The sequence below is a fragment of the Anguilla anguilla genome, chromosome 5 (genome assembly GCF_013347855.1).
Source record: "Anguilla anguilla isolate fAngAng1 chromosome 5, fAngAng1.pri, whole genome shotgun sequence".
NCBI lineage: Eukaryota > Metazoa > Chordata > Actinopteri > Anguilliformes > Anguillidae > Anguilla > Anguilla anguilla.
This window is the reverse complement of record NC_049205.1, coordinates 53,347,144-53,374,252: the sequence shown is the minus strand read 5'-3', so window position 1 is coordinate 53,374,252 and position 27,109 is coordinate 53,347,144. Positions and strand designations below refer to the sequence as shown.

At 45.0% G+C, this 27,109-nt stretch overlaps 2 protein-coding genes across 8 annotated transcripts; one reads left to right on the top strand and one right to left on the bottom strand.

Annotated features, from left to right (window-relative positions):
• Window positions 1-779: 779 nt before the first annotated feature.
• On the top strand, window positions 780-17,012 carry slc22a18 (solute carrier family 22 member 18). 7 transcript variants are annotated; one of them, XM_035419391.1, is made up of 11 exons: window positions 780-998; window positions 1,554-1,726; window positions 1,908-2,005; window positions 2,652-2,797; window positions 3,302-3,434; window positions 8,948-9,060; window positions 9,283-9,393; window positions 10,599-10,699; window positions 14,891-14,992; window positions 15,129-15,249; window positions 15,687-17,012. In XM_035419391.1, exons 2-11 carry the CDS (start codon window positions 1,589-1,591, stop codon window positions 15,872-15,874), a joined length of 1,251 nt encoding a protein of 416 aa, XP_035275282.1. In that variant the 5' UTR covers window positions 780-998; window positions 1,554-1,588; the 3' UTR covers window positions 15,875-17,012. The 7 variants fall into 7 exon arrangements, with proteins under 7 accessions (XP_035275282.1, XP_035275284.1, XP_035275278.1 ...); XM_035419393.1 differs by having other exon boundaries at window positions 1,545-1,726; XM_035419387.1 differs by having other exon boundaries at window positions 780-1,104.
• Window positions 17,013-18,123: 1,111 nt separating this feature from the next.
• phlda2 (pleckstrin homology-like domain, family A, member 2) lies at window positions 18,124-19,549 on the bottom strand. The gene is made up of 2 exons (XM_035417322.1): window positions 18,961-19,549; window positions 18,124-18,626 (listed from the first exon to the last, which is right to left on the bottom strand). The coding sequence occupies exon 1, from the start codon at window positions 19,411-19,413 to the stop codon at window positions 18,997-18,999; it is 417 nt and encodes a 138-aa protein (XP_035273213.1). The 5' UTR covers window positions 19,414-19,549; the 3' UTR covers window positions 18,124-18,626; window positions 18,961-18,996.
• Between the last annotated feature and the right edge of the window lie 7,560 nt (window positions 19,550-27,109).

The window sequence follows — 27,109 nt, the reverse complement described above, 5'->3', positions numbered from 1 at the left end:
CAAGTAATTATTCAGGCTCCACCAAGCATTTGCCCAGAATTGTCTGGTTTGATTGTGAAGACTTATTTGGAAACTGAGTTTAGCGGAAAATTTAAAAAAAATTGCTATTTCTTCCGTAGCCTACAATGGAAACGATGGGTTGATGGATTCGCCTAACAGAAAGATTACAGCGGATTTTTAGAATATTGTGATTCTTCCAAATACGCTCTACCTGCTTTAAATGTTAAGTTCTGGGGCAGTCTTCAGTGTGGCACCATGCACTGGCTTAAACAATAAAATGTTTTGCATGTTATGAGGGGGAAGAGGAGGACTGGTGATTTTAAAAAAATAATAAATTTAATTTTTCATTTACAGGAAGAGGTTAAAAAGCAACTGTGAATAAGAGTTACGGCACTATACACAAGGTGACAGTTAACAGAACCTGACTGAGTTCAAAAATGTTTCTCAGCAGGTTTCCTGTTCCAAAGGCGGGCTATAGACGTCAGTCCAATTTAGCCAGCTACTGTTATGCACTTGAGTGGCATTGAGGTGTGGTAAAAATACAAGTAGGCCACCCCTATTAGGCCTACTTATTAATAAAATGAAATTGTGTGCTTTCAAGAACACGTTGGATAGACTACAACCTCGAACCACAGTGCAAACCGTATTGTCAGAGACGACTCCGTGTCCGTGACTGGCTTGTTTTTAAGTCTGCAGGAAATTAATACACTGGCTTAGGTTAGGACAACAATCCAAGAGTTCACGCCTCCTGTACTTTTAAACGTCGTAAAGTGGGCGGACTTTCGGTTTCAGAAGGTTTGGCAAGATGGCGCGAATTCCGTGTACTGTTTGTGTTCTATGACAATACAGTCTATCCGATAACCATGGTTTACACTTTCAAAACAAGATAACGTTAGTAACCTTTCAATGTCCAAACAGAATAACCAATCCCTATAAATGGCCGTGCAAATTTGAAGGAAATTATGTGACGCCGCCCGCAAACCAAGTCTCCAACTCAGGTAAGGGGGCTGGCCGCGTAGAACTTGTTTAAAACATCACAGCCTGCCCTGCAACACGTTCGTCTTTCGACGGTAGACTTTCTGCGAGTTCGCCCTTTCCCGAAAGGTAAGTATCCCTCCCTGCACAGAGTCATTGAACTCCTAAGATCAAAGTCCTTTGTTGCAAGCTGTTCGAACGACAACTGTCTTTATATCGCTGTGCAGTGCAAGTAGTTACCCAGTTAACGTCGTTAAGGTAGTCTGACATGTTTTACTCTTTTTCTTATTTCAAAACAGCCGCATTGGGATAAAAATAATGTGACACTGAAATCGATAGTGTTAAAACCAATATAATTATCATGACAGATTTGAACACTGAAAAGGTGTATAGCCTACTGATATGACCTTTCTAGCTGGTTACATATTCAAGCAACTGTTAGTTATTCGTTATGAAGTAAGCAATTGCCTTCGGGCCGGAAACTCATTCCATTGTTATCCACACGCATAGGCTTCCGTTTAGGTTTAGCCTGAAAAAACTTACGTCTATATTTTGTACTTGTTCATCGGTGTGTTTAGGTCCACTGAGTCGCCGACGTTGATAAGTGGTCAAAATGCCTGGACAAGAAACTAACTCCCAGGCCGTCCCTGACCCACGTACAGCTGCTAATGCACGAAGAATTATCTTCATCACTTATATAATCGCCATGGTGGATATAACATGTATATTCCTTCAAATCTCCGTAACTCCCGTGAGTACCAAAATGTGTCGATTAGCTTTGTCTAGAATGCCTTGATATCGTTTATGTTCTATTGGTAACCCGAAACCTCTCGAATTTGAGTTAATTCTTCAGTGTCTGATGAAAAATAAAAACACGTGAGAGAGAATGGATGTGCCTGGCATTGTCTAAAAATCGAATTTTGTTTTGGCAGTACTTGGCAAAAAGGCTGGGATTTGACACAATCTGGTTTGGTTATCTACAAACGATGGTGGGTATAATTCAGCTGTTTGGAGGTCCTTTGTACGGCAGGTGAGCGGAGGTACGGGACGGCACCTCTTTCACATTTCGCCACAAACTGATAATCACACAAGCAGAAACTAACCCGTATTCAATCAGTCCTGTTGAGCGTGTGTAATTGGGCGATGCCTGAGTGGTTACGAGCCACAGCGGATGTCAGACACGAGGATCTTAGCGGCGGAGTGCTCAGCAGCACGCAATCACGAGCCTTCGCTTTGACAGTCTATTGACTCAGGCATACTGTAGTGTGGTGCGCTCGACTGGACACCAGCCAGTTCAGACGGTTCCAAAATCCTTGTTGAAAATTCGCCCTGAGGGAGTATGCTAATGTTAGCATAACAACACATTTTTTTGTTTTGCATAAAAAATAAAATAAAAACTTAATTCAGTAATTAATTTCTTATCATGGTATACTTTTCCAGCTTTTGTCATTCATTTAAAATTTGTTTGACAATCAAGTTCATTACTGCTGATTGAATGAGCTGGTTGGAAATCTAGTCCAGACAGCTCAGTGAATGATGTAGTGTCATCTTGGTCTACATGGTGAATGATAGCATCCTGGTGGCCTCTGCCAGTCAAACACACACTGTGTTTAGCAATGCTGTGTTCTGTCAGTTTAACAAGCGGTGCGCTCCGTGATGCTGTGTCCCGTTGGCAGATTTGGGGACCTGTTCGGGGCACGTGCGGCCTTCACGCTGTCCTCCGTGGCCTCCATCGTCTTCTACGTCCTCCTTGGATTGGCCAACAGCATGCCCATGCTCTTCATCCAAAAGCTGCCCACTGTCTTCATGCACACCCTTTCAGGTAAACTGCATCCTGTCTGCTTTTACCTCCAGCCCAGCCCGTCTGCTTTTCCCATCATTTAAATGCCATTTCTTTTTATTCTTTTTTTTTTCATTTTTCATTTGTCTTCCAAATTAGAATGCTGAAATGTAAGTCCTTCCTGTAGTTTTTCTGAGTCATGACTGCAGTGTTTTCAGTGCATTTGGAAGAGTGCGGACTAGCATACGCTCCGCTCTGAATCACACACTGCCAGTGTCGTTGTCGTTGTGCTACACTGTCATTTTGTCAGAGAAGTGGACATCGCCACTAAATAACCCCGCCCCGGTGTGACACTCTTGGCTATTATGTATGCTATGTACCCCCCCACATTGAGCACTTGCACAGTGATGATTGTAATAATTGTAGTGTAATATAATGTAATGTACTCTCTACACTGTTTTTTGGGGGTCATGGATGGACAGTGCTGGACCACCATATCTTCCACAGTGTGATGCTGAGTTTGTGACCTGTGTCTCCGTTCCCCAGGAGCTCAAATGGTGGTGGCGGACCTGACGGAGCCGGACCAGCGGGCCGACTCCCTGGCCAAGCTGGGCTTGTGCTTCGCCATCGGAATGATTGCCGGGTCTTCCCTCGGGGGCACGCTCAGCACACGATACGGGTAGGCCACCCCAATCCCTACCCCTTCCCCCCCACAGTCCCAAACCCAAAAGACAGCCAGGTGATGTGCCCCAGACCCTTCTGCCATTAATGGGTTTTTGAGCTAAGTTTTTTGAAGGAAGCTGAGGTGTTAGATTATGATTCTGAGTTGGATTGTGAGACCTAGGCACGTGACTTAGAAAGAACTATGCTAAATTTGAACTTTACTCATTGCATGGTTTTTAGGTTAGTTAAGATGACTGTGGTGAATCTGCATGTGTGCAGTGTGAGTGTTGTAGTTCATTAGTGTTGTGGTTTTTTGACTGCCTTTTGGACTTTATGGTCAATTGTTATTGAATTACTGAGCATATTGAAATATATTTTACTTATGTGTAATTAAGAAAATTAATACATTCTTAGATTTATTGTTGTTAAAAATATATTGTAGAAAGTTCGTTGAAACAATTATTGAACTGGCAGCAGAAGGGACTTTGGTGTCATGCGTTGTTTTTCCACTAGAGGGCAGTAATTGCACAGTAATTCATGGCGTAATGTGAGCCCTCCTTCAGCCCATTGAAAACCGCATTCACCATTTCCTACAAAGTCATCATTTTTGGAGCTAAGTGTTACTTGACAGGTTAAGTACTTGAGCAGAATGCTGAGCAGTATAGATGTTGACATTTGGATTATGAAACGTTCCCATTGTGAGCATTTACGGTGGCCAAGTGTAAAAATGATAAAATATAATTTTAAATGGGAGAGATTATTACAATAATGTTTTAATGGTGGTAATTGATGTTTTGAATTTTCATGCAGTTGTGAAACAGGTGCTGTAGTGGTAAAATGCTTAGAGCTGTTATGTAGGGAAATATTTCCACTTCTTGCTGGATAAAGTGAAGTAACTATGTAGGTGAGAGTACCTTGGTAACATAGGTATAGTTGACTAAACTCAGGGTGTTGAAATGGTGGCACATTTTGCCCATGAGGTATCCCCTGCCCAGAGCCTGTTTAGTCAGCTTCTCATAAAGCAGAGCAGTGTTCGGAACCTCTAAGGAACATAAATGGAATGTCTGCAGAACCCAGAGAGACATTGTCAGACTCTCTTGTCATACTGGAACCCTGATGACACTCAGTCTCTGAGTTGCGTAATCATGTTTAACATCTGTTGCATTCCTCCACCTGAACTTCAGCGTTCTTTCGGGGAAGCAGGGGCTTTCCTGCTGTCCCTCTGTGTGTTTTCATTTTCGCTGTCGCTTTTGGTGATCAGCACGGGCAATGTATTTAATATGACAGAAGAATATAAGGCAAAATATTATGTTTGCTTGGAATGGTAGGATATGAAAAACTCCCACTTCAATATATGAATCAAGTAATTTGGGTGGAAAACCTTGACCTCTCAGATCTTTCTGATATTTGACACCCATGGAGCAATGGCCATTAGTATACATTTGAGGGGGGAAAAAAACACAAACCATCATTAAGACAATTAGAGGCAAATTTCTTTTGGCCTCCCCACCTCAACTTTCCAGACCTACGGTTTGACATCCAAAAATGCTAAAAACAATGCATTGGTCTCATTGTAATCACAAAGACTTGCTCAGTAACACGGATCAAAAATGAATACTTTGTCTTAATTTTCTAGCATTAATTAATTAAGAAATAATTATCCAACTGTCTCAAAACATCTTTTTAAACATTTGCATAGAGCAAGTCTTATTATTACAATGAGGCTGAGATACTGTTTTTGCAATTTACGGTTGTCAAACTAGGTCTCGGAAGTAGAGGAGGGTAGAGCAATAGTGAGGTGCAAACAACACTTTATCCCTAATTTTCTTATGGTTTGTGGGGAGGGGGGGTATTTATTTATTTATTTTCTCTTTCCTCAAAAGTGTATCAATGGTCATTAATCAAAGGTTACATTAGAGGTGTAAACTATCAGAAAGATCTGAGAGGTCAAGGTTGAAGAGGAGTCAGAATTACCCGTTGATTTATACAGCTGAACTATTTCATTCCACTTCATCATATCAGGTCTGCTTATTTATAAATCCATGATTAAGGCCACGCATTAACTAATGAAAGCAGCAGTTTCACACGCCTAGAGCCTGTAACAGTACAAACAAGAAATGCCACGATCAACAGTACTGCATAATCAACTTTCTGACAAATGCAGCCGTGTAGTTTCTGCAAAGCCAGGCCTGTAACTGGGTCTGTATATTTCTGCGGTAGTTGGGCTGTAACAGTGTGCACGTTGGGGTGTAGCTAATATACAGGAGAGCTGTGATGTAACAGGATGTCTGTCCATACGCGGCCCAAACTTAGGCTGTGACGGTGGTGGTGCCAAGATGGCCTGTTTGGCCCAGCTTTAGCAGAGTGAGCTTGTTAGCCAGCTGCCTGAAGGGAGGGGGGGGGGTGGGGCTCTCTTGCAGGAAGAAGGCTGGGGAACCCCCTCCCTCTCTCACACAGGGCCTTTGTTCTCAGCCTCTCACGGGGTCAAACCGAAGCCCGCAGGCCCCCGGACCAAATAAGGGCGAGTGTGCCAGCCGCTTCTCCGTCCTGACGCCAGCGTGTGCGTGCATGCGTGTGCTTTAACGCGTGGTTGTGTGCGTGTGTTTATGCTTTGTGTCTCGAAGGAGAAAAGGTGTACATGCATACTGTCTATGAACTCTTGAAGTGCTCTGGATTGGTCTGTGTTTTTATAGGAATTGACGCTGACATTGAGCGTGGCAGTCAGTGTCCTTCTCTTGTTCTTAGCGGTGGTGCAAAACGATGTCGCATATCACATGATGATTTATAAACAACATGCAACATCAAGTATCATGTGCTGCATGCCAGCACTGCCCTCTAGGGGTGAACACACACGCACACACAAAGGTTTTTTATGTTGTCTTCAGGCGGTGGGGATAGGGACCAATTCCAATATGCTGCGGTGGTGCTGTAGTTCATTAAATATGCGGATTAAAATATCCGTGGTGCAGGGCTTGTTGAAACGCGTCTGAAGGACAGGACCGGGCCTGCTGCTGTGGGGGAGGCCTGCAATCACGCTACTGGCTGCCTCAGTCAGGCCAGCTTTTACCAGCCTCTGCTCTGAAAAGAAAGGGGAGTTTTTTTCGGAAGTCGGCTGGGCTCCCGTCTGAGTCACCCACCCAGGCTTCAGGCTCCATGACCGTAATTACACAGTGCAGAGTGTGGGGGATACGCGTGCGTGGGAGTGGGAGTGGGCGGGGCTATACACACCGCAGTGCCACGGGCCTCTCCTTTGCCCTCTCCTTTCTTGGCGTCTTGGCTTCATGCCTTTAAGACTGTCCCAGAGGGTGGGTGACTCTTACCCCACGCACAGATCCCCTCATGTGGCTCCATTCCCTGCCAGGGTACTTTCTGTGCTGTGATCCTATCTCTGCTTCTCCCCCGTCTGAATATAGCGGATAAAATGCTTAAGGGGAGTCGGCAGTCTTGCTCTGCTTTAATAAAAAATCTAAATGTAAAATCCTGCAGTGCTGTGTTTGTTGTTTATTGTACATTAGAGGGTAAAGTATGTGTTTTTAAATACATCCCTGAAATCAAATACTGAAAATGCTCCCAGTCAAATACTTGCATGCAAACAACGTTTTGGGTATTTATTATTCATATACTCTACATTCCAGTAGTCTGCAGGTTTTTATAGATCCAGTCCTGAATTCAAATTGGGGAAAAAGATGTGTTCAACAAGTGGAAATTATGCAGGTGTGAGTTGGCACTCTGCTTTAATAATGAATAAGCTCCTGTGTGATGTCATTAGCCAGAGGCGGGGGGCCGGCCTGTCTAGACGGCACTTGAGCGATGCTTCCCATTCTCACCTGCAGGGAACAGTCAGAGATGAACTGCACAACAAAACCAAACGCCCCCACTCCCACTGCTCATCGCTCATCAGAAACCCCACAACCTAATTTAGCACCTCTCTTCATCTGGACGATGGTTGTTGCTGACTTGACATGTTTCCATGGTGATGCAGTATTCGGTGACAGGCATGTTGCAGCTTGCTTGCCTCTCCTGGATCCGTAGAGGGTGCTTACGTGTTCCCACAAACCTTGCCTTCTCCCCCCCCACCAAAACCGCTGACACCCCCCAGCCAGTCTGCAGCCCAACACTCGCCTGGGCTCACTTTGGTCTCCCTGGCCTTCACTCTCACTTGGCAAGTAAGATGACATATATAGTTATTATGTTGTAAATATGTGATGCATAGTTATCAGGGCGTCTGGTAGCCTGGACTCCACACTGAGCCACAATGGCTGAAAGGGCTCTGCTAACAGCAGGTAAACATGCACTTCCCCCAGTGATAACTGCCCTAGCACATGGGGAGCTTTCAGCCTGTGGAAGCAGCTGTGGAGATGGGCAGCGTTTTAGCTCACCTTTAAGTAATGATGTAATGGAAACAAGACTAGTCCTGTGGCCCAGCTCTCTCACAGTCAGCCCTGTAAAGAATGACAAACACACACACACTTAGAAACACTATAGTTGGCACATATATTTCATAGTTGGCACACTGACACACGCATACTTCGTGGTTGGCATGCACAGACCCTCGTACTTCATAATCGGCACGCACACACACACACACATTTCATGGTTAGCACACACACCCATACACAGAGGGATCTTTGATAGTGAACATGTACACAGAAAGCCTTTCTTGAGCGCTGGCCCTGTGCGCTGGGGGCAGGCGTCAGTGGACCGGGCTGAATTGCTGGAGGATGAGTCACCGCAGATGGCTGTGAGCCTTGGCTGCGGGGCTCTGAGGAGCCCGGCGGGGTGGGCGGGCCGGGCCGGGCCGGGCCGCGGCCCTCCTGTCAGGGGTTCGGGTCGGGGGTGCCAGGGCAGACCCCCGGGCCTTGCGCCCCTGCGGCGTGTGGGCGGGGAATGGCATTTCCTCCGGCCCCGCTGCACCGTGGGCCACGGCGGGGAGCGCCGGTTTGGGCCGGGCTGCGGAGGGGAAGGTGGGGGAGTGGCGGTGTGGGGGTGCTTCAGCTCCAGCTCCATCTGAGCCGCTGATAAGTCGCTAAATCACCACACCACCACATCCGCGGTCTCGCACCCTGCTGGGTTGGCACATACTGAAGCCGTTCAGGCATGCTAGAGCCTCACTTCCACAGTCAGGCCAGTGCCAGGCGAGCTTGTGCATGCCAGCATTTCCTACTTTTCTTCTGCACTGCTTCACTCAAACGTTCCCTATGTCCCAAGCCCAGGCTTTGGGTCCTACTCCTAATCCCCTTGTCTTCATTGGGTAAAGGGGCATGGTCATGGTCATGGTCATGTTCAAGGGGGCGGGGTTATCCCAGGTAACATGTTATCAAAGGAAATGTAGCAGTTAGCGGAACTGAATCTGAATCTGAATTTAGGATGAAGCTGTAGGCATGCACACTCAGCTTTTAGCCCAGCCTGGCTGGTCTGTCCGTGGGAATGTGGATACTGGTATATGGGGGCCACTGATTCCCTGGATAATCCACTCCAGAGGCATAAATGTGAGGAGGAGCAACTCCCAATTCAGACTCTCTTCCTCAGGGACACCGTCACTGCGGGCGTGGCCGCCTGCGGGTGCTGCTTCAACCTGCTGCTAGTTTTGAACTTCATCCCCAAACACACCAAGAAGCAGTCCAATCAGGACCCTGCACCTAGTAAGAAACTCATTCCACCGTAACCACAATACAGAACAAACCCCTGCCCTCAGGAAGGCTGTATTCCATAAGCAGGATAATACATAATTACATACGTAAGAAAGTCCATCTGCAATCGCAGCGTGAGATCTATCTACCTGGGCTCCAAGGCTGTGATTGGCTGGACCAGCGTAATGTTCTATGTGATGATACACGGGTGTGATGTTCTGTGTTGGTCTGCAGAGCCGGGCACCACAGCGTCTGTGTTTAACCTGGGGCAGATCACACGGCTGGTGAGGTTTCCTGGTGTGATGAGGATCTTCACCATCAAGATCGTCTCTGGTCTGCCGGGGGGTGAGTTCACATTCATACAGGTCCACTTCACTGCAGGTTCCCTTTGACTGGGAGAAAGAGCCCTGTTTACACATACAGGTAATCTGACAGGTGTTCCACACATCCATTATGTACACAAAACTGCAAAAGGCCCAATTAAGCTCTGATAGTCATTGGCTAGCCAAAATGTTTGGCTTTCCATACTTTCTACTCTTTTCTATTGCCATTGTTTTAGAGGGGGATGGGGTTTAAACAAACAAATTTAATGTGAGAATGTGATCGCAAACCTTCAGTTAAATTGAAGAGGGATTCATTTTGAATTTCTGGTCTCTCCCACAGACAGTGACATAATGAGGGTTCATTCTTCAAAAAAGATTTGTTTTTCATCTCTGTCTCTCCCTCTCCCTCCCCCTCCCTCCCTCCCTCCCTCCCTGTAAGGCCGTGCGGAGGGAAACAGAGCTTAGAGGCTTAGATGTGTGTTCCGCTGCATTACACTCACAGCTGTGTTTGTCTCAGCTGTGATCCCGCTCATCTGGGGTGTGTTTGACAGGATCAGAGCCTCACGCTGGAGCGCACGCAGCGGGCCTCTCTCCTCCCAGCATGCCTCTGTACACCCGCCCGTCTGCTCGCCACGCTGGGGGCCGGGGGCATGTTGATAAGCCCTCCATGGGAAGGACTCTCGGGGTGTGACATGCAGGAAGTTCTCAGACCCGCTTCCTCTTCCTGCACGGCGCTTCTCTCTGCTTTGATAGAGGCTCGGGGGGGCGTGGTCACGAGGCCCGGCCTGAGCCACTCCCTGACCTCGGCACACCCCGACAAACGCTGCTCTTCATTAAGAGCTCCGGGGCGTGTCTGCTTCACATGGGCTCATGTGAATGTCTTCGGCCGGCAGGTCACAGACCGCTGTGTATCTACAGAGGAGACATTGTAATTGGCCTTTGATTGACACCTGGAAAAACAAGTGGTCGATGGTCCCGCGTGGTCAGTAACTGAAAACAGGAGTTTGAACGGTGACCCTGAGCCCTTCCACAGCCTCTACGGTCTACAATGACCAGCAGACCTATCAGTGCAGAGAGAAGTAGCCGGTTCTCTCCTCTTAGATCTCTCTGTCTCTTTCTCTCCCTCTCCCCACCTCTTCCTCTCCTTCCTTCCTTCATCAATCCCTCCATCTTATCTCACTGTCTCCATCTCCCCTTGTCTCTCCCCGTCCCTCTCTCCTCCTGAAGGTATCTTCCAGACGATGTTCTCCATCATCGCCATGAACTTCTTCCAGCTGCAGGCGGAGCAGACGGGTTACCTGATGGCGTACTTCGGGGTGGTGCAGATGGTAAGGACCCCCCCCCCCCCCCCCCCCACCACCACCACCACCATAGTGGAACTTCCTGGGTTTCCCCAAATTCAGGCGATATCCCCAAATACATTACAGGCTCTTGCATAGAACAGTGAACTACTCAAGAAAGATTGGTTCTGTACATGCATCATTGCATGTAATTCTGTGAGTTTGCACATAACATTGCCTGTTTATTAGTACTTCCTAAAAGCCTGGAAGACATTCATAAACAGGTGGGTCTGTCAGAGAATCGCTTACGTGTATCGAATAACCACAGTTATTAAGGTTAGGAAATACTTCTTTTGTGTAATACCCTTCTGGCAATGTTACACTGTTACACTTGAATGGCCTATATAATGGATTATGTCATGGATTAGTCATATTTGCGGATATGTTACAAGAGAATGTTCAGCCATGCATATGAATATATAAGATAACTTATAACTTAAGTTATCAACGCCCTGATTACTCACCAGTGCCAGGTAGCACATAAACTTTATACTGTTTAACATAACATAGCATAACATAATTTAAGGCGAGAACAGGCCATTCAGCCCAACACTGCTCGTCTATTCCTACCACTAAACTGTTTAAGTTATGTAGGTCTGAAGGCTCTCTGGAGGCTGGTCATATTCCACAGTACTGTATGAAGGGGATTTCCCCTCCCCACAAGTCACACTGTACTCATGGAATTTAACAAGACTGCTGAAGTCATTTCCTTTGAGCAAAGGTCATTTTACCTCTGGGCGTGAAGAGAAATGAACTGTCCTGCATTATCGCCTCAATGAACCCGGAATGCACATTGAGAAAGCACTGCATTTAGCTTATAGCTGCATTTGACTTACAGCTGTGTTTAGCTTATTGCTGTGTATAGCTTATAGCTGCTTATAGCTTATAGATGCATTTAGCTTGTAGCTGCACATAGCTTATATCTGCATATACATAGCTTATGTGCATTTACCTTATAGCTGTATACCGTTTATGGCTGCATATACATAGCTTAGTTTCGTTGTCTCAACAGTTTCTGTGGTTAAGACCTTAGAAGCTGAAATGATACATTCCACAGTGTGTGTTCGTATTGACTGGTGCTGTCAGTTTTATTTGCCACTCCTTCCCAGGGGTCCTGCTGAAATAATATAGCAGTTATAGGATCATATTTCATCTCTTAGCAACGGCATATTGAGTTGTCAAGTGCTCTTTGTTATCTTTGTCTTTTTCTCTCTCTCACACACTCTGTCTCTGACTTGACCTCAGGTTATCATATTTCATCCCTGATCCAATGTGCATTGTACAAGAAATTTACAGCCAGCAGAGAGTTTCCACATTTGTCAAAAGTTCCCAAACATTCCTAACTCCCACAGTTGGAAGTGAACAAAGGGGGATTTGGGAAGCAGACACCATCTGTGGAGGAGAAACAGTCCGGCCTCATTGTGCTCCAGTCTGTGAGCCCCGGGTTGCTTTTCGCTCATCCCTCTCAAGCTCCTCTGATTCCCGCCGGTGGCTTCCGGAGCTTTCTATGTCTCTCCCTTCATCTCACATGATCTCACCCCAGGGTGTCTCTCATTTTCTGTGGAAATGTGTGCGTCAGGAAAGAACAGAAATCTGTGTCTGTGCCTTCCCTCCCCATGTCCACAAAGCCCAAAACGCCCCACCACCCCTCCCTTAGAGCTGCAATGAAAAATGAACCCAGCGACTTTTTACCCAGAATTCCACAGTTTTCCGCAGCCCTGCGGCCTTGCTTTGGTGTCTGAGGGATCTACATTTTCCAGCCATTACATCGGCACTGAGGCTGAAGACCAACTCTGAATCCCTGCTTCTCTCTTTTGGTCATTGTGCCACTAACTGCATGTTTCTAGGATTATCGTTCTAGTGCACGCCCTGCTGAATTACAGAGGATGTGGCAGCAGAGAGGCATGCCTACGTATATGATTAGGTACTCAAAATAGTTCAGAATAATTTAGGCAGGAATACATGTGGTGTGTTTGTACTTAAAATCAGTTTTGTTAATATTGCAGTAAATAAATAACCCCAGCAGTGTAGTAAACAAACGGGTGGAGGTGATTAGGAAACGGATGTTTCGCGTTTTGTGTATCGGAGGCAAACATTTGTCTGGAATGATTCAGGCTGTTTCCCAGAACGTGGGGCTGGTTTGACATTTTCTGTCACACTGTTGGTAACATTTCCTCAGTTATCCCAGGCATCCAGACTTCAGGCTTCGAGCTTGTATGGGGGCTCACAAACAATGCACTGTCTGTGGAGGCCCTAAGAGATGAGTCAGGGAAAATATGCATGTTAAATATTGCGAAGGAAACATGGCTGTTCATGGAAACTTCACTAAACCTTATGAAGATGGTACCTCCAGCAGGGGTTAAATTGCAGAAATTGAGAGGAGCGGATTTTTACGCCAACTGAAGCTGACCAAGATCAGACATGCAGGAAAACAAAACTAAAACCTTTCCCCGTTTTCATGAAGGCATGCTAAGACTACACAGACACATTCTCTGACATACTTACGCTTTCACACACACTGGCGCACACACACACGTTCCCACGCCTTATGTACACAGTAGGGCAGAAGGGTAGGGTGTGCAGGGTTAGTCAGCAGCGATAATGGCGGGAAAGAGATGGCTCAGGGTGTGTGCAGGTGACTCTCATCAGCGTCACTCACGGCAATGGGAGGCTGAAGCAGCTTCCTGCCTCTGCTTTCCCAGGGTTCTCTGCACAGTGAGCAAAAACCCAGGTATGCACTTACCTGTGAGAGAGCAGAACACAGAGGTATGAGCTCGCCTGTGAGAGAAAAACACAGGTATGAGATCGCCTGTGAGAGAACACAGGTATGAGCTCACCAGTGAGAGAGCAGAATTTGGGATGAGCTCACCTGTGAGAGACAACACAGGTATGAGCTCACCTGTGAGAGAGGGCAAATGTATCAGCTCACCTGTGAGAGCTGTCACACACACAAAAATGAGCTCACCTGAGAGAGTAGAACACACGGAGGTATGAGCTCACCTTAAAATGTCACTTGAGAACATGAGGACCATGTGTGTTCCGTCATCAGTTGAATATAATTCATGCCAAGCATTCCACTATGACAGCAGATAGATTTTTTAAATTTCCTTTTCTTGGAAACGCCCTTGGCAGTTTCTCCGACCGTAAAGTGAAGGTAATTTCACAATATTCCCATTACACACCTCAGTGACGTCGGCGTAGAGTTCTGCGCGTATTAGCCAAATGTACAGCTTACTGTTTAGAAAGCCTGTTTCAAATGTAAACACTCCCATGTGGAGGGCAGTTCCTTTCCCGGACCCCGGCGGCTGGTAATGATCGCAGTGCGAACGTGCCGGGCGGTCTGTGGAGACGGTACACAGCCGTGGGTCCCCATGCGGTGGCGATTCTGTGTTTCCGGGAGCACAGACGCACTGCCGTTGCCCAAGCCGGGCTTGTGACGCAGCTCGTTACGTGGTTCAGAAGGCCTGGCCCTGGATAGAAGGTTAATGCTGGCGTTATTGTGTCTGTGTGTTGGGAAATGAGAGGCCGTTATGTGTGTTGAGAAATCGGTGTGACTGTCATTAGTCTATGAAAAGCCTGGTGGGGAGAGTCATTTACTGGAGACGCACAGAACACACCTGTGACCTTTACCTGCCTAAGAATGAAATGCCGAAAATGCTAATGATGATTCTCTTGTCTTTTGAGTACTGTTTATTGAGTTCCTTGCAGTGTGTGTGTGTGTGTGTGTGTGTGTGTGTGTGTGTGTGTATATACACACACACATTTATGTATGTTCACTCCGAGCACTACAGTTTTACCATGAACTCTTGTTCATCTGCGCTTTTTTTTTTTCTCACTCTTGTATGCTGAAGTACATCTGGCTCTAGGCTGTTAGGGTGTGTGCGGATGCATGTGAGGACGTGTGTTAAGAAGCCTTATTGTATTATGACTCCCAAGAGAGAATGGACACATGGGAGTCTTGCTTAATTGTTAGGAGACAGATAAACATTTACCGTCTGGTTTAGATACACCAAGAGCAAACATTCTCCATTCATCAGAGGTGGAGTGTGACTGGGTCAGGAACGCCCGTGTGCTGTTGCCTCCCCGTGAGTGTCCCCGCACCCCCCCCCCCCCCCCCCCCAACCTCATAACCCTGTCCCATTGGCTGAAGCACAGCTTTTTGTGTTGTGACTCCTCCAGGTTGTCCAGGGAGGGGTGATCGGGTGGCTGACCAGGAGATACTCCGAAAGTTCCCTTCTGCTCCTGACCATTGGGATCACCAGCCTAGTGGGCCTGGCTCAGGTGTGTTTTCTGAGCTCACCTGTACACTCACTCACTCACTCACTCACTTATTCACTCACTCAGTCACTCACTCACATCAGCATGTTGCCGTGTTCCTCCATGTGAACTGTAGTGTAAGCGCGTTCCTGTGTTCCAGGCGCTGATGTCCAACGTGTTCCAGTTTTGCATCATCATAGTTCCCATGATGTTCTCCCTGAGCGTGTTCAACGTCATCACGGACAGCATGCTGACCAAGAGCGTGCCGTCCTCAGACACAGGTGAGCAATGTTCCCCACGGCCTGCTGTCCAGTCATGGCCGTGTCAACGCGAACTGGAGCCAGGTTCCCCCCGTAAGGTTTCCATATATTTGACTGCTTGTGAAAACAGTTGCTTTTTGAAATGCAGTCTACAATTACTGGAACATTGTTAGCAACGCCACCAGGAATTAACATTAGAATTTGCTGTGAGTATTAACCGGCTTTAATATAAGGTGAAAAAACAGAACTGGGGAAGACTGTGCTGTGCTTTGGTGCCAAACCAGAACTAAACCGTTCCTTTTCTTCAGACAGCTAGTTTACTTCTGGTTTGACGCCAGCACGTGGATACATCACTGCTTGTTCAAACTCAGCTTTATAACCCTGCCGTAATGGAAACATAGCTTGTGTGTGACATCATCAGCGAACACTCTAAATCATCCCCTCACCCCCCCTCCCAGGCACAATGCTGGGGCTGTGTGCTTCCGAAATGTCCCTGGTGCGGACCATCGGACCCACCATCGGGGGCTTCCTCTACCAGAACTACGGCGTGGCCTCCTTCGGGTTCGTCCAGTTCGCCGTCAACGTGGGGGTGTTCCTCTACATGCTGGGCAGCAATGTGGGACGCCCTGAAACCCACAAAAACTGATCTCCTGGAGGGAATGCACTTTAGACACGATGAATCTCCACAGATTTTTATCCAGCCTTAATCACTTTGTGTCACGTTTATTTTTGTACATTGCATTCAGATGAAGTTATTCACTTTTTAAAAAAAATTTAAAACATTTGCACCAAATAACTATAAACTTTGAAGAGGATAAAATTTTCTGTTATCAGTTTGTTCAGTGTGATTACGAAAATGTTCAGGAAAAAAATGTAGTTTTAGTAAAATGTTCTTAATTTAAATTGTACCTATATTTCCACCTTCTGAAAACCATTTTAATTCTCTAATAACCTGTGACTCCCCCTACACTTAAATATATTCATTCATAGTAAGCAAGTAGGTTTATGGAAATAACACTATTTTCTATTAAATGATTGAATTAAGAGCAGCAGTGACTTAATATTAATTAATCTGTTGGTGCTATGTAATTGAGGTGTAATGTCTTAATGACATTACAGAAGTGAGAGGAGTTGCCAATGTCATTTACATCAAGTGGAAAAAATTAAAAGAAAGGAGCGGCGTTTGACTGAAGGTTAAAGGTCAGAGGTCACAGTCTTCCCTGAACTCCGGCTGCTTGGATGGGCATTCCCTTGGCACTGATCCTGTAGCTGTGTGGTCAGGGACAGGTTTGAGGGATCATCGCTGGGGCCATGCAGTTGTGCTGATTCTCCGATCTGCTCTGATCTACACTGTAGATGGATACAGCTTCAGAGCTTCACTCCTGACACTCACACTTCAGGCAGTCAGTGGCTCTCTCTAGCATGGTGCTTCATAGAAAAGGGCCCATAATTTAAAAAGATTTTGGGCTGAAATGGGCCATTACACGTGTGTATGTGCTGTATATGTATGTATGCGTGTCTGGGCATACGTATGTGCATGTGTGTGTGTGTGTGTACACAAAACTAAGAATGTCTATGAAAAAGATGAGTAAAGAACAATGCAGGTAATGAGCTATATTGTATGCTCATGAGAGAAGTATATTCTTTTTTTCTAATGCATTATGTTACATTAATACAATTTCTGTGAAAAGAATATTTGTTTAAAAAGTCATTTTGTTATTCACACTCATAATTATCCTTTTAAATATAATCCAAGAAGTAATAAATCAGTTAATCTTCATTAACATACCAGTGTTGGTCTTTATTTGGAATTGGGTGCTATGGTTTGATGAAACCAAAACTGAGCTTTTTGACCATGCACACACAGTAGAGGTGGGTTTGGCATTTGAAGAAAAACACTGGTTCTTTGGTTATGGGGTTGTTTTGTGTATACAGGTTCTGGTACACTTTTAAGGTCAATGGAATCATGAAGTCCAGTTTGAAATATTAAAGAATTTTGGCAAAAATTCTGGACACCCCAAGGAAGTTCACAACTGGGTTTTTCAGCCAGACGGTGATCCCAAACGTACCTTAAAATCAACCCAGAAATAGCGAGCTGAATGTAAAATGCCCAACTCAGTCTCCAGACTTGGTCAAGTGTTTGTGGCTTGAAATGGAAAAAGTCCACGAGCACAGACCAAAGGATTCTGTATGGAGGAATGGTCAACAGCGAATGTGTTGTACTACAGATGATTTCTCTAATTATACACAGGATTATTAGTCCTAAATGGGATTAAATAATATTGTATCAAATAACTGCTCATTTTCATTTCTTTCCTCAACAATAAACATACATTTTCAAATGGGATATAACCCAAGATGCCTAACACAATGTATGGGTTAACCAGGGAAATCTAGCATGAATCTCCCACTTAGGATTTTATAGCATTAACCCAGTGAGATTGTTTCCACTTCCGCTTTTGGTGTACACTGTAGTCGTACATGGACAGAGGAGAGCGTTCGCCAACGCTTGGATTAAAGATGCCTCTGAAGGTGCTACCTGAGAACTTACCTTTTCAAACCGCAACCCTTATCTGAATTCCAACACGAATGAGTCAGAAGAGGAAGACATTAATTCAGACAATGAGTGAAAGGGAGGTGCCAGAGTGGAGTCATTGATAAAAATTGGGATCAGCTGACAGAGTGGGGATTTTTTTTTTAACCTCAAATTTTTAGTTTTGTTTATCCGTTGGGTACCTTGGAGATAAAATGAATGGGTTAGCCGACAGGTTTTTTTAAAATATATATACCGGAGTGGGATCAAGATCTTGAAATCTTGAAATGGTGCATGATTTGTAGAGCACACATCGATTCCTTACTGGGTTTCATTCTGCAATGATGGCACATGACATTTGCGTTTTTACTTAGAAACTTTATTCAGGCTAAGCTGAAAATAAGGTGATGACAGTTGCTGTACGTTTCGTTCAAGTGAACAAATAAAAGCACTTTTGGCTCTCGACGTGTAACAAAACATGGTTTAAGTTATCAAAGCAAATGCAACAAAACTGGACTATAAAACATTGATTTAAATAAATACACGACGAAATAGTAAATAATTTATACAACACTTGTGTATTCATACAGATCACTTTTTGCAAAAAATAAATAAATATATACTGTCAATCGCAAGGCGTTTCTACCATCAAAGCCTACGCTTAAGGGTATAGTATTCAGTCTTTGGTAGCAAGTTTTGAAATTGTCTCTTCTTTTCATAGAAGCCTTAAGGTTCCAGGATAAGCTATCTGAAGTTCCTCAAGGACGCGCGTCTGTCCCGTACAATCCTTCATCTTCTGACCAGAGTCCGTTTTCGTTTGGTCCAAATATTCGTCATGGTCCAGAATAACATGGTATAGGAGTAACTATTCGGAAAACACACAGATAAATAAAGTCAATATGCCGTCAAGATGTTAGGACATTGGAAGGCTTTTTGAATACAGCATGGTGACATAGGTATTAATAGAAACCGTGATTGTATTGGCTAACCAACGTTGAAATATTCGAGAGAGGAGAAAGTAAACTTGTGCCAAATAGTCTACGCTGGACTTCGGCTAATGGAAGTAGACCATATGCGATTCATTTTTTTATATTAACTAGAGTGTCATTTTAAAGCGGTTCGTTGATATGCACATTTTAATCATTCTTTCATATGACAGTCATTTACTTTTTTAAGACCGGCCAGCGCACGCGCCTTACCTATGGAATTCCATGGACAGCATTGCGGCACGGCTCTCACGGCGCCCTTGCCAGTCGCCTTTCCTGTTGCCCAGGCGAAGTGCTCTCGGTCTCCTGTCGTGTTTTAAAATCCTGAATGGCCCTTCTGTTCTGGAAATTAATCAGAGCCATCGTGATAACGGCATTCCAACAGTTATCATCGCCTGTGCATCTGAAGTCAATTTCCTTATTGTCAGTGGTGACGATTGTGAAGTAGACGAATTTTCCCGTTCGCTCCACGCAGTCCACCTTTTTGATCGACTGAAGTTTCAGTTCTTTGCTCTTAGACTTCTTCTGGCTGTCGGCGTAAATGTTCAGGCTATCCTCCGTGAGGACACACGTCTTCCTTTTCCAAAACTGGAGGAGGCTATCGCTTCTTTTCTCCAGTTCCCCCTCCTTCAGAACCTTGCACAGCTCGGAAGCTGACATTTTCATGGTTATGTTATTTTTTCTTTTTTGAGTGGTTTCAGTCCGTGAGAATTTTCCCTAGTTTCACGTAGAAGACGCAGCAGATTATAGTTTGAATGAACAGTCTGAAGAACACTTTATAGCATGCGCCGTTCCGTTCGCCCTTCCCATTCGACGTCATTTGGAATGGAATGCATCAGCACACAGTGAAGTAATCAGGAACCACATACAGTTTGGGTGGGTGGTAGGGTAAGAGAAGGCTTTGTGTCAGTGTTTAGATGGAATGAAGTTTGAAGTTACTTCTATGGCACAAACTTTGTTCAAATGATGATCACTTTTATCATATGACTTGTTCTAAATATTGGCGGCTGGGTGGGGGTGGGGGGGGGGGGGGGGGGCACCAAAAATACGTCCGTTTTTGTTAGATATCTGCATCAATCAACAGAAAGGTATTTGTTTATTGTAAGCTAGCACCATAAATGCAAATCGTAAAATAAACCAAATTTCCTAATTGTACACATTTCGAAAGTATGATGACATTAGTATCATTTTATTTCTCCAAAGGACAAGATTTCAAAATGAAATTCATAACTCAAGTTGTTCAAATTCTTACCCCAAGTGACAACCTGTCAGTGTGTTTGCCTGACACATGATCCCTTCCATCTCTTGTGCATATGAATATCAGACACCCTACATATATGTTCACATTCACCACATGTATGGACACATCCCCATTAGTATGGGCATGTCTAAAAACAGGTGCAGACACAAATGATCATATACACATCTGTGGACATTCCTATCAATTCCTTACTATTTATGCATTCCCTTTTTCAGCTTTCAAAAGCTCCCACTGTTAAAGAGCACAATTGATAAGGGGTTATATTCTTTTGACAATCTGTGTCAATGTGTACAGTTGTCTGCACTGACATATATTATTATGCATGAGCAATTCTACTTAAAAAATATTAAGCCTATAAGTCAGATGTGGACAATATAATTAAAGCCGTCTAGCTCACTGCTTCTGCTACTGGTGTATTTTGCCAGCTTGTGAGGGTAGAGCTCAGATAAACATGAGGGTCACCATTTTATCCTTGGGTCTGAGATTTAGAGTCTTTCCATCTGATTACATCATCTTTCTCCACCCATCTACGCTGATGTTCCAAGCCACCGATGAAGACACACAAAGACACTTTCTGAGTTTTTTTTTGTTTTGCACTTTGACACCACTCTATTCCTGCTCTTTGTTTCTATACTCTTTGTTTCTAGAAACCATTCTGGGTTTGGAATTTAACTGTAGATTCTTGTCATGACCTGACTCTAGCTTAACAGGTGTTCAAACACAGCTTTTGTATGCAAGCTGTCTGTTACCATTGCTGGAATTACAGCTTAGCTAAACCGTTAATTAGCACCCATGTCTGGGGAAATCGTGCTAGCTAAGACATTCCACCCATTGTTGGGACCATGTGAGGAATGTGATCGAAGCAAGTCAGTGACACAGACTGAAGACTAAACATGACTGATTCAGTACACAGAACCACTTCCTGTGCTTTATTTGTGCTAAGCCCACTAGCAGCTCCAAATGAAGCTTTCAAGGCCATTGAGCCTCTAGATAACCAAACATCTGTGATTTCGTCATGCGTGTATGAAAAGGGCCACCACTTAAGACAAAGGTCACACCACATTACCTCTCTGGCCTCATCGGCTGTGAGGCAACAGGCTGATCTCATGGAATTGATTCATTTGGCACTCCCGCCTGTTTAGTCCCACACCCTTAAAATTGCATGTACTAACATTGCTTAATACCTTCCGTTTACGCTAAAGCTCGTTTTAAATTTGATGTTGAGTTTTCTGGGAATTCAAGCGCAATGAAGGGTCCGGGCATAAACAGCCCCCGATTAGGAATAGGGTGCTTCTATGTCACTCCCTGCTTCTATCTCCATATGACCTGGAACCCAGAGGCAGTGAGAGTATGCACCAGGTCTGTACCCACCTCTTTAGGCAGGCTTCAGAGAGGAACCACCTTGTCCCCCCCCGCCAATGAAATGAAATAAATCTCTCCTTTCAGAAAGAACACAACCTTTCTTCTAGGTCTGGGACCACAGTGATTCTGTAGAGCATAGTCTCTTTGTGGTGTATAATGACTCTGTATTACACACTGTGTGTCTCTGAAAGATTTATTAAACCAGGAAAATAGTACAATGGTCCACCTTCCCATTACCTGGCTGTAGGGTGTGTACAGTGCTGCCAAGGGAAAATGCAAATTGGCGGTAGTATTTCAGCAGAGTGAGTCAGTAGAGAGGATGTTTGACTTTAGGGAGTGGCCGAGCTCCCTGAGATTACGTTCATTCATAGCAGAAGGTTGACAGAGCCCTCTATGGAAACAGCCCATAAGACTCTTTTTATGGAGCTCTGAAATCACTGCCTTGAACTGTCTTGTCTCACTATGTCAGGAGTCCCACTCAACGTTGCCTGTGGGTATGTTTAGGCAGCTTTGGAGACGAATTACCCACTTAGGTTGTCAAAATAAAGTTGTAAAATAAAATGTGTCATCTTAAAGAGCAGTTTCGTTAAGAGGGGCTATCTCTTTTAGAGGGACAAACACTTGGATTCTGTTTAAGTTTTCGTGTGAAGGTTACCATGGCAACATAGGCTTCTCAGTCACCTGGAAAGGTGCCTAGATCACTACCCAGTGATTCATCAAGCTCTGCCCAAAGGCATCAGATATTATTTTTTATTGGCTCAACTTAAGATCTAAGCAGTTATCTTTATCACATGACCATCTGAGCCCATGGCTGGAATATATCTGTGGGAGTAAAAGGTGTAATACATACAACTATAGCTGAATCATTCTGTCAGTCAAAAGCAAAGGAAATGTTTCACATTGTGCCAGACACTAAAAATAGATTGTGTGATTAACTGATTAAATATTACATTTAGTTCATGGTTAATAGAGCACTAGTATGTGGTTACAGGATGTTTGCTCATGAGAGTACCTTCCATAACTAATCCCCACTTAGCTACATCTTAGAATATCAATGTACAAATGTAACATGTGCCAACTAATTAATTCCTGCCTGCTACTACAGAATAAGCAACATTCGCCTTTAGCTCAAATTGATATATGTGGTAAATATTTACTTGATTTGTCTCAATTTTCCCAGAAGAGGAGGAATTAAATCACATAAAAGAAAGGCATTGGTTGTCCAACTCCAGCCATAGAAAAACTATTCAGTTTGGAGATACTACAGACAAAGCATCGCCTCCCTCTAGTACAGCTGTCATCTAACAGCTCAGCAACAGGCACCACCATCTGTCACCAACCCGTCAATCGCTGCTCCGCTGGGACCGGAACATTCCTTATACCCCGGCTCTACTGTTCTGCGGCCTCTCTCTTCTAAACACGGCGACCTCTCCGCTGTCCCCGAAATGCAGGGTTGCTCTCTGCATTTCCCCGGCACCCTCGTGAAGAGCCGCCACAGCTATCCCAAGCATTGTCCAGATAAGCCTCAGCCACGTCAGGCAGGCGGATTCGGCCGTGGGAAAAAGAACAAATGGTGGCGCTGGGAGAATAACAGCAGGATACCGCGAAGAGAGGGGGGACAAAACAAAGCTGAGACAGAGCCACTGCCTCAAGATCAAGCAGCTCCGGCTTTGTTCACCTGAGTGGTCACAGTTTCCTGTGCTCACTGAATACCATAAGCATTGGGGCTTTAACCACATGTTATATCCAGTGATACTGTCAGGACGTACTGGCGGACCATGAGAGGGTTTGAGATGGGTTGCGAGATACTTCTGGAAAAGTAGTGTTTGTGGACACCTGAACATCGCACCCATATGTACTTGTTGAACATCTCATTCCAAAAACCATGGGCATTAATATGGAGAGAGACCCCCCTTTTGCTGCCATAATAGCCTACACTCTTCTGGGAAGGCTTTCCAGTAGATTTTGGAACATGGCTGTAGGGATTTGCTTCCATTCAGCCACAAGAGCATTGGTGAGGTTGGGCACTGATGTTGGGCGTAAGGCCTGGCTCACATTCTACCACACCCAGATTTATCGGTCAGACGGCCAGATAGTGAAGCGTGATTCATCACTCCAGAGAACGCATTTCCACTGTTCCAGAGTCTAATAGCAGTGTGCTTTACACCACTCCAGCCGACGCTTGGCATTGCGCATGGTGATCATAGGCTTGTGTGTGGCTGCCTAGCCATGAAAACCCATTTCATGAAGCTCTTGATAAACAGTTCTTGAACTGATATTGTTTCCTGAGATAGTTTGGAGTGAGTGTTGCAAAAGAGGACAGATGATTTTTACGTGCTTCATACTTCAGCACGCAGCAGTCCCGTTCTGTGAGCTTGTGTGGCCTACCACTTCGAGGCTGAGCTGTTGTTCCTCCTGTACATTTCCACTTCACAATAACAACACTTACAGTTGACTGGGGCAGCTCTAGCAGGGCAAAAATTTGACTAGAAGTTTTACGACTGCTGAAGTTTCATTATCCCATACCACTCTGAGCTTTACAACCTGTTCAAACAGGAATGAAAGCATTGTTTAAAAAAGAATTTCCCATTTTGTAAATGGATACCTTTCATTTTCTGTCATAGGCTACACACTGTGAATGATACCCCTAAAATCGCAAGCAAAGGTAATAACGTTTACTGTCATTCATGATGATGCTAATAAGCACCTTCAAAAGTTAAACACCTTTTGAATGCTTGGAACAGCTAAAGGATGACTGTGCTGCCAAACACTGCAGCTTTCAGCCAGTTCAGCATCTCTTTCTAAAAAAATATACTCCCCACTCATTCTTCCAATGCCTCAGGCCTGAACAATGGAGAAAATATGTTCATTCACAGACCTGCGTTAAATAAAATTAGACCGGATTTTGAGGGAGGCCCAGAACACAAAGAACAGAGGAAGTAGAACCTTCTGGAAATAGGTGCCGGATGCACAAGGAAGCACTTTAATACAGACATTGCACAGTCACACTGTCAAAGTCAAAGCACAGCCTAGGATGAAAAGCTTCCAATGACTACAATAACTGCTACTACTACTACTAATGCTATTGAATTTGGAAGATCAGTTTATGCAGGACAAATATTTAATGAAATGAATGGAATGAAATTGTTATAAACCAGAATGTGACTACACAGACAGCACGTGGAAAAGTAGGTGTTTGAAATGGATGAACAGACACAATTCATAAGGGCAGTGTGCAGAACCTGCTGTTGAAAGATATAAATTCCCCTGATAAATCTGGCTGAACCCTGTCTGTCCATTTCGAAGGTCAGAGTTCAAAGGTCACACAGATTTATCAAGTTCTTTTTTTTCTACGACTGACCACAAGTGCAGATCAGAGGAACTGGGGTTTTATTTTTTTCGTAGTTTCAAAAACACCATGAGGGTCAAGCTTTTCTTTTCCAACCAGAGGATTTGAATTTGGCCCAGTAGACCTTAAAAAATACAAAAGAAAAAACGATGAATTCAAACTGACAGCACCAGGGGCTGGGGGGAGGGTGGTAATCAACGTACCCTCTCACCCCAAAACCTGCCCAACAAATATGCAAAGCAATCAATAGCTCCTGGTAACCGTTGCAGAAGCCACCTGCCTCTCTACAGGCCACATATTTCAACTACCCTCATATTGTTCACATCTATGGAAATGTTCAACAGTAGTCGCAATGCGACATTCTACAGGATAAGGCATTACAATCACATGACTGTCACATGACCTGCAAGAGATCTGTCTAAAACCAGTATTACCACAAAAGGATCCAGTTGTGAGTTTCTTTGTCTTGCCCCCTAAAACAAGAAGGCCAAAGACGTATGGGTCCTGTACATATGGGATTCCCATCTGTCCAACATGTAATGTCATCATTATGTCTCTGGTCTTGAGTCACCTCTCAAGAGTCAACATTGACAAAGAAGGTCAAAATGCATGGGGCTCAAAGGAAACAGGTGCAGTTTGCATTCAGCTGCGAGGCCTTCAGCTTCCTGCGTGATACAGGCTGAGAGATGTGTGTCATTTGTGTAGTGAAGCCCTGACCAATGTCTGAGGTACAATATATCACCAGAGAAAGAGATTTTTGTACAATAAATGTGCCACATCCTGGTCTCTCCTCATTAAGCATAGTTTTTGACAGTGAAATGAAGCAGGAACTCTACAGCTCTTAGTTCAGGCACAGATTTGCATCCAGCAGGAAGACAAACATTTTGCCAAACACTTAAAAACTCGTATTCAAATGAAACTTTGAATGGGCACATACTGCTTTTACTTCTGCTCCAAATCTAAAGCAGGATTAGCCTGAGCGCGGTGTAGCATATAATTAAAACTTTCACTTCATGAATAAATCTAAGTCTCATAGGCTTATTGGATTGAGGGTAAAGGCGTGACGTCGTCTGCAGGCCCACCCGTGGCTGATCTCGGATCAGCCTCGGTGGTCCACTTCGCCATAATGCCACTCTGTCTTCCTCCTTCGCCTTTCAGATGTGCTATTGTGCGCTGCAGCCAGGATAATTACTTCCGCTGAGAAATATCCGCAGGATTAAATGTCAAAAGAGCCCAGTGAACTCCTGCCAGAGACACAAGAGGTAGCTGCCAAGAAGATACGTTCGGGGCGGCTGGCAAGGCCCGTCCACAAGTGCTCTTCTTCTGAGCGGGGCGGAAGGATCCGGGGTTTGGCAGGCCAAAGCGGGAGAGGTGCATAGCAGCACTGTGATGTAATCTGGCCACCCCCGCAGAACCCCCACGTTTTCTGTGTAAATAACAGTGACCCCCCCCTCCCTCCCTCCCAGCCCCATACTCCTCTGTCAGCACTGCTCCCTCATGTACACACACACCTCTTATGCTTCCGCCACAGGCAACGGCCCTTCACGAGACACACACGTTGACACACACACACCCCCTCTCCACTGCGCGTCCTCCAAAACAACAGCCATCAGATTCGAGGGCCGGGCAGGGTTGAGTCATTGCCCAACTCCATCCGATGAAGCATCATCACCCTTCCCCCGGGGAGATGAAAACTGAAAACACTAAAGCGCACAGCAACCTCCTGTTCCCTGGCCCCACATTACTGCATGGGCCCTGCTGCCAACAGCTGGATGCCATGAGGTCTGCTGCTATTTTCACCCTCTCTTACCTCCGAGCACACATATACCAGCCTCCCAAAACTGTCACTAGAGGGAGAGATAGAGTCCTCCATCTTAAAGACGTCACTTTGTCTGCACCATTTATATTTTTCAGCCACAGCTAAAGTATTTTGACTTATATGTGCTGAACTGGATTAGTGATGGCAGATCACACAGCCAGTAGGCATAGTGAGGAAGCACATCCACTGCAAATACACTAATAAAAATAGCATTTCTGAAAGCTTCTCAATTTACAAGAGCATGTATCTCTACAGTGGGATGGAGGTGTGAGAAATAAACAATTAATATCTGATATTAAACAATTACATTTAAGCAAACAATGGCCTCTGCCAGACCAATGCAGATTTAAACTCCTCGCCTTCCTACAACACTGTAAAACGTGCTACACTGACTTGCCGCATGAAGCACAATCTGGTTTTATGTTTCCTAAACAGTTCATTGACAATCCCACACAAAGGGTCCAACATGCAAATGTAGCCTGGTAAAGGGCTTTTGTGGTTTGACCCCAGGAAAAGTCACAGTGAGAGCCGTGTGCTAGTTTTATACTTGAGAAGTGCATGGGCGGGGAAT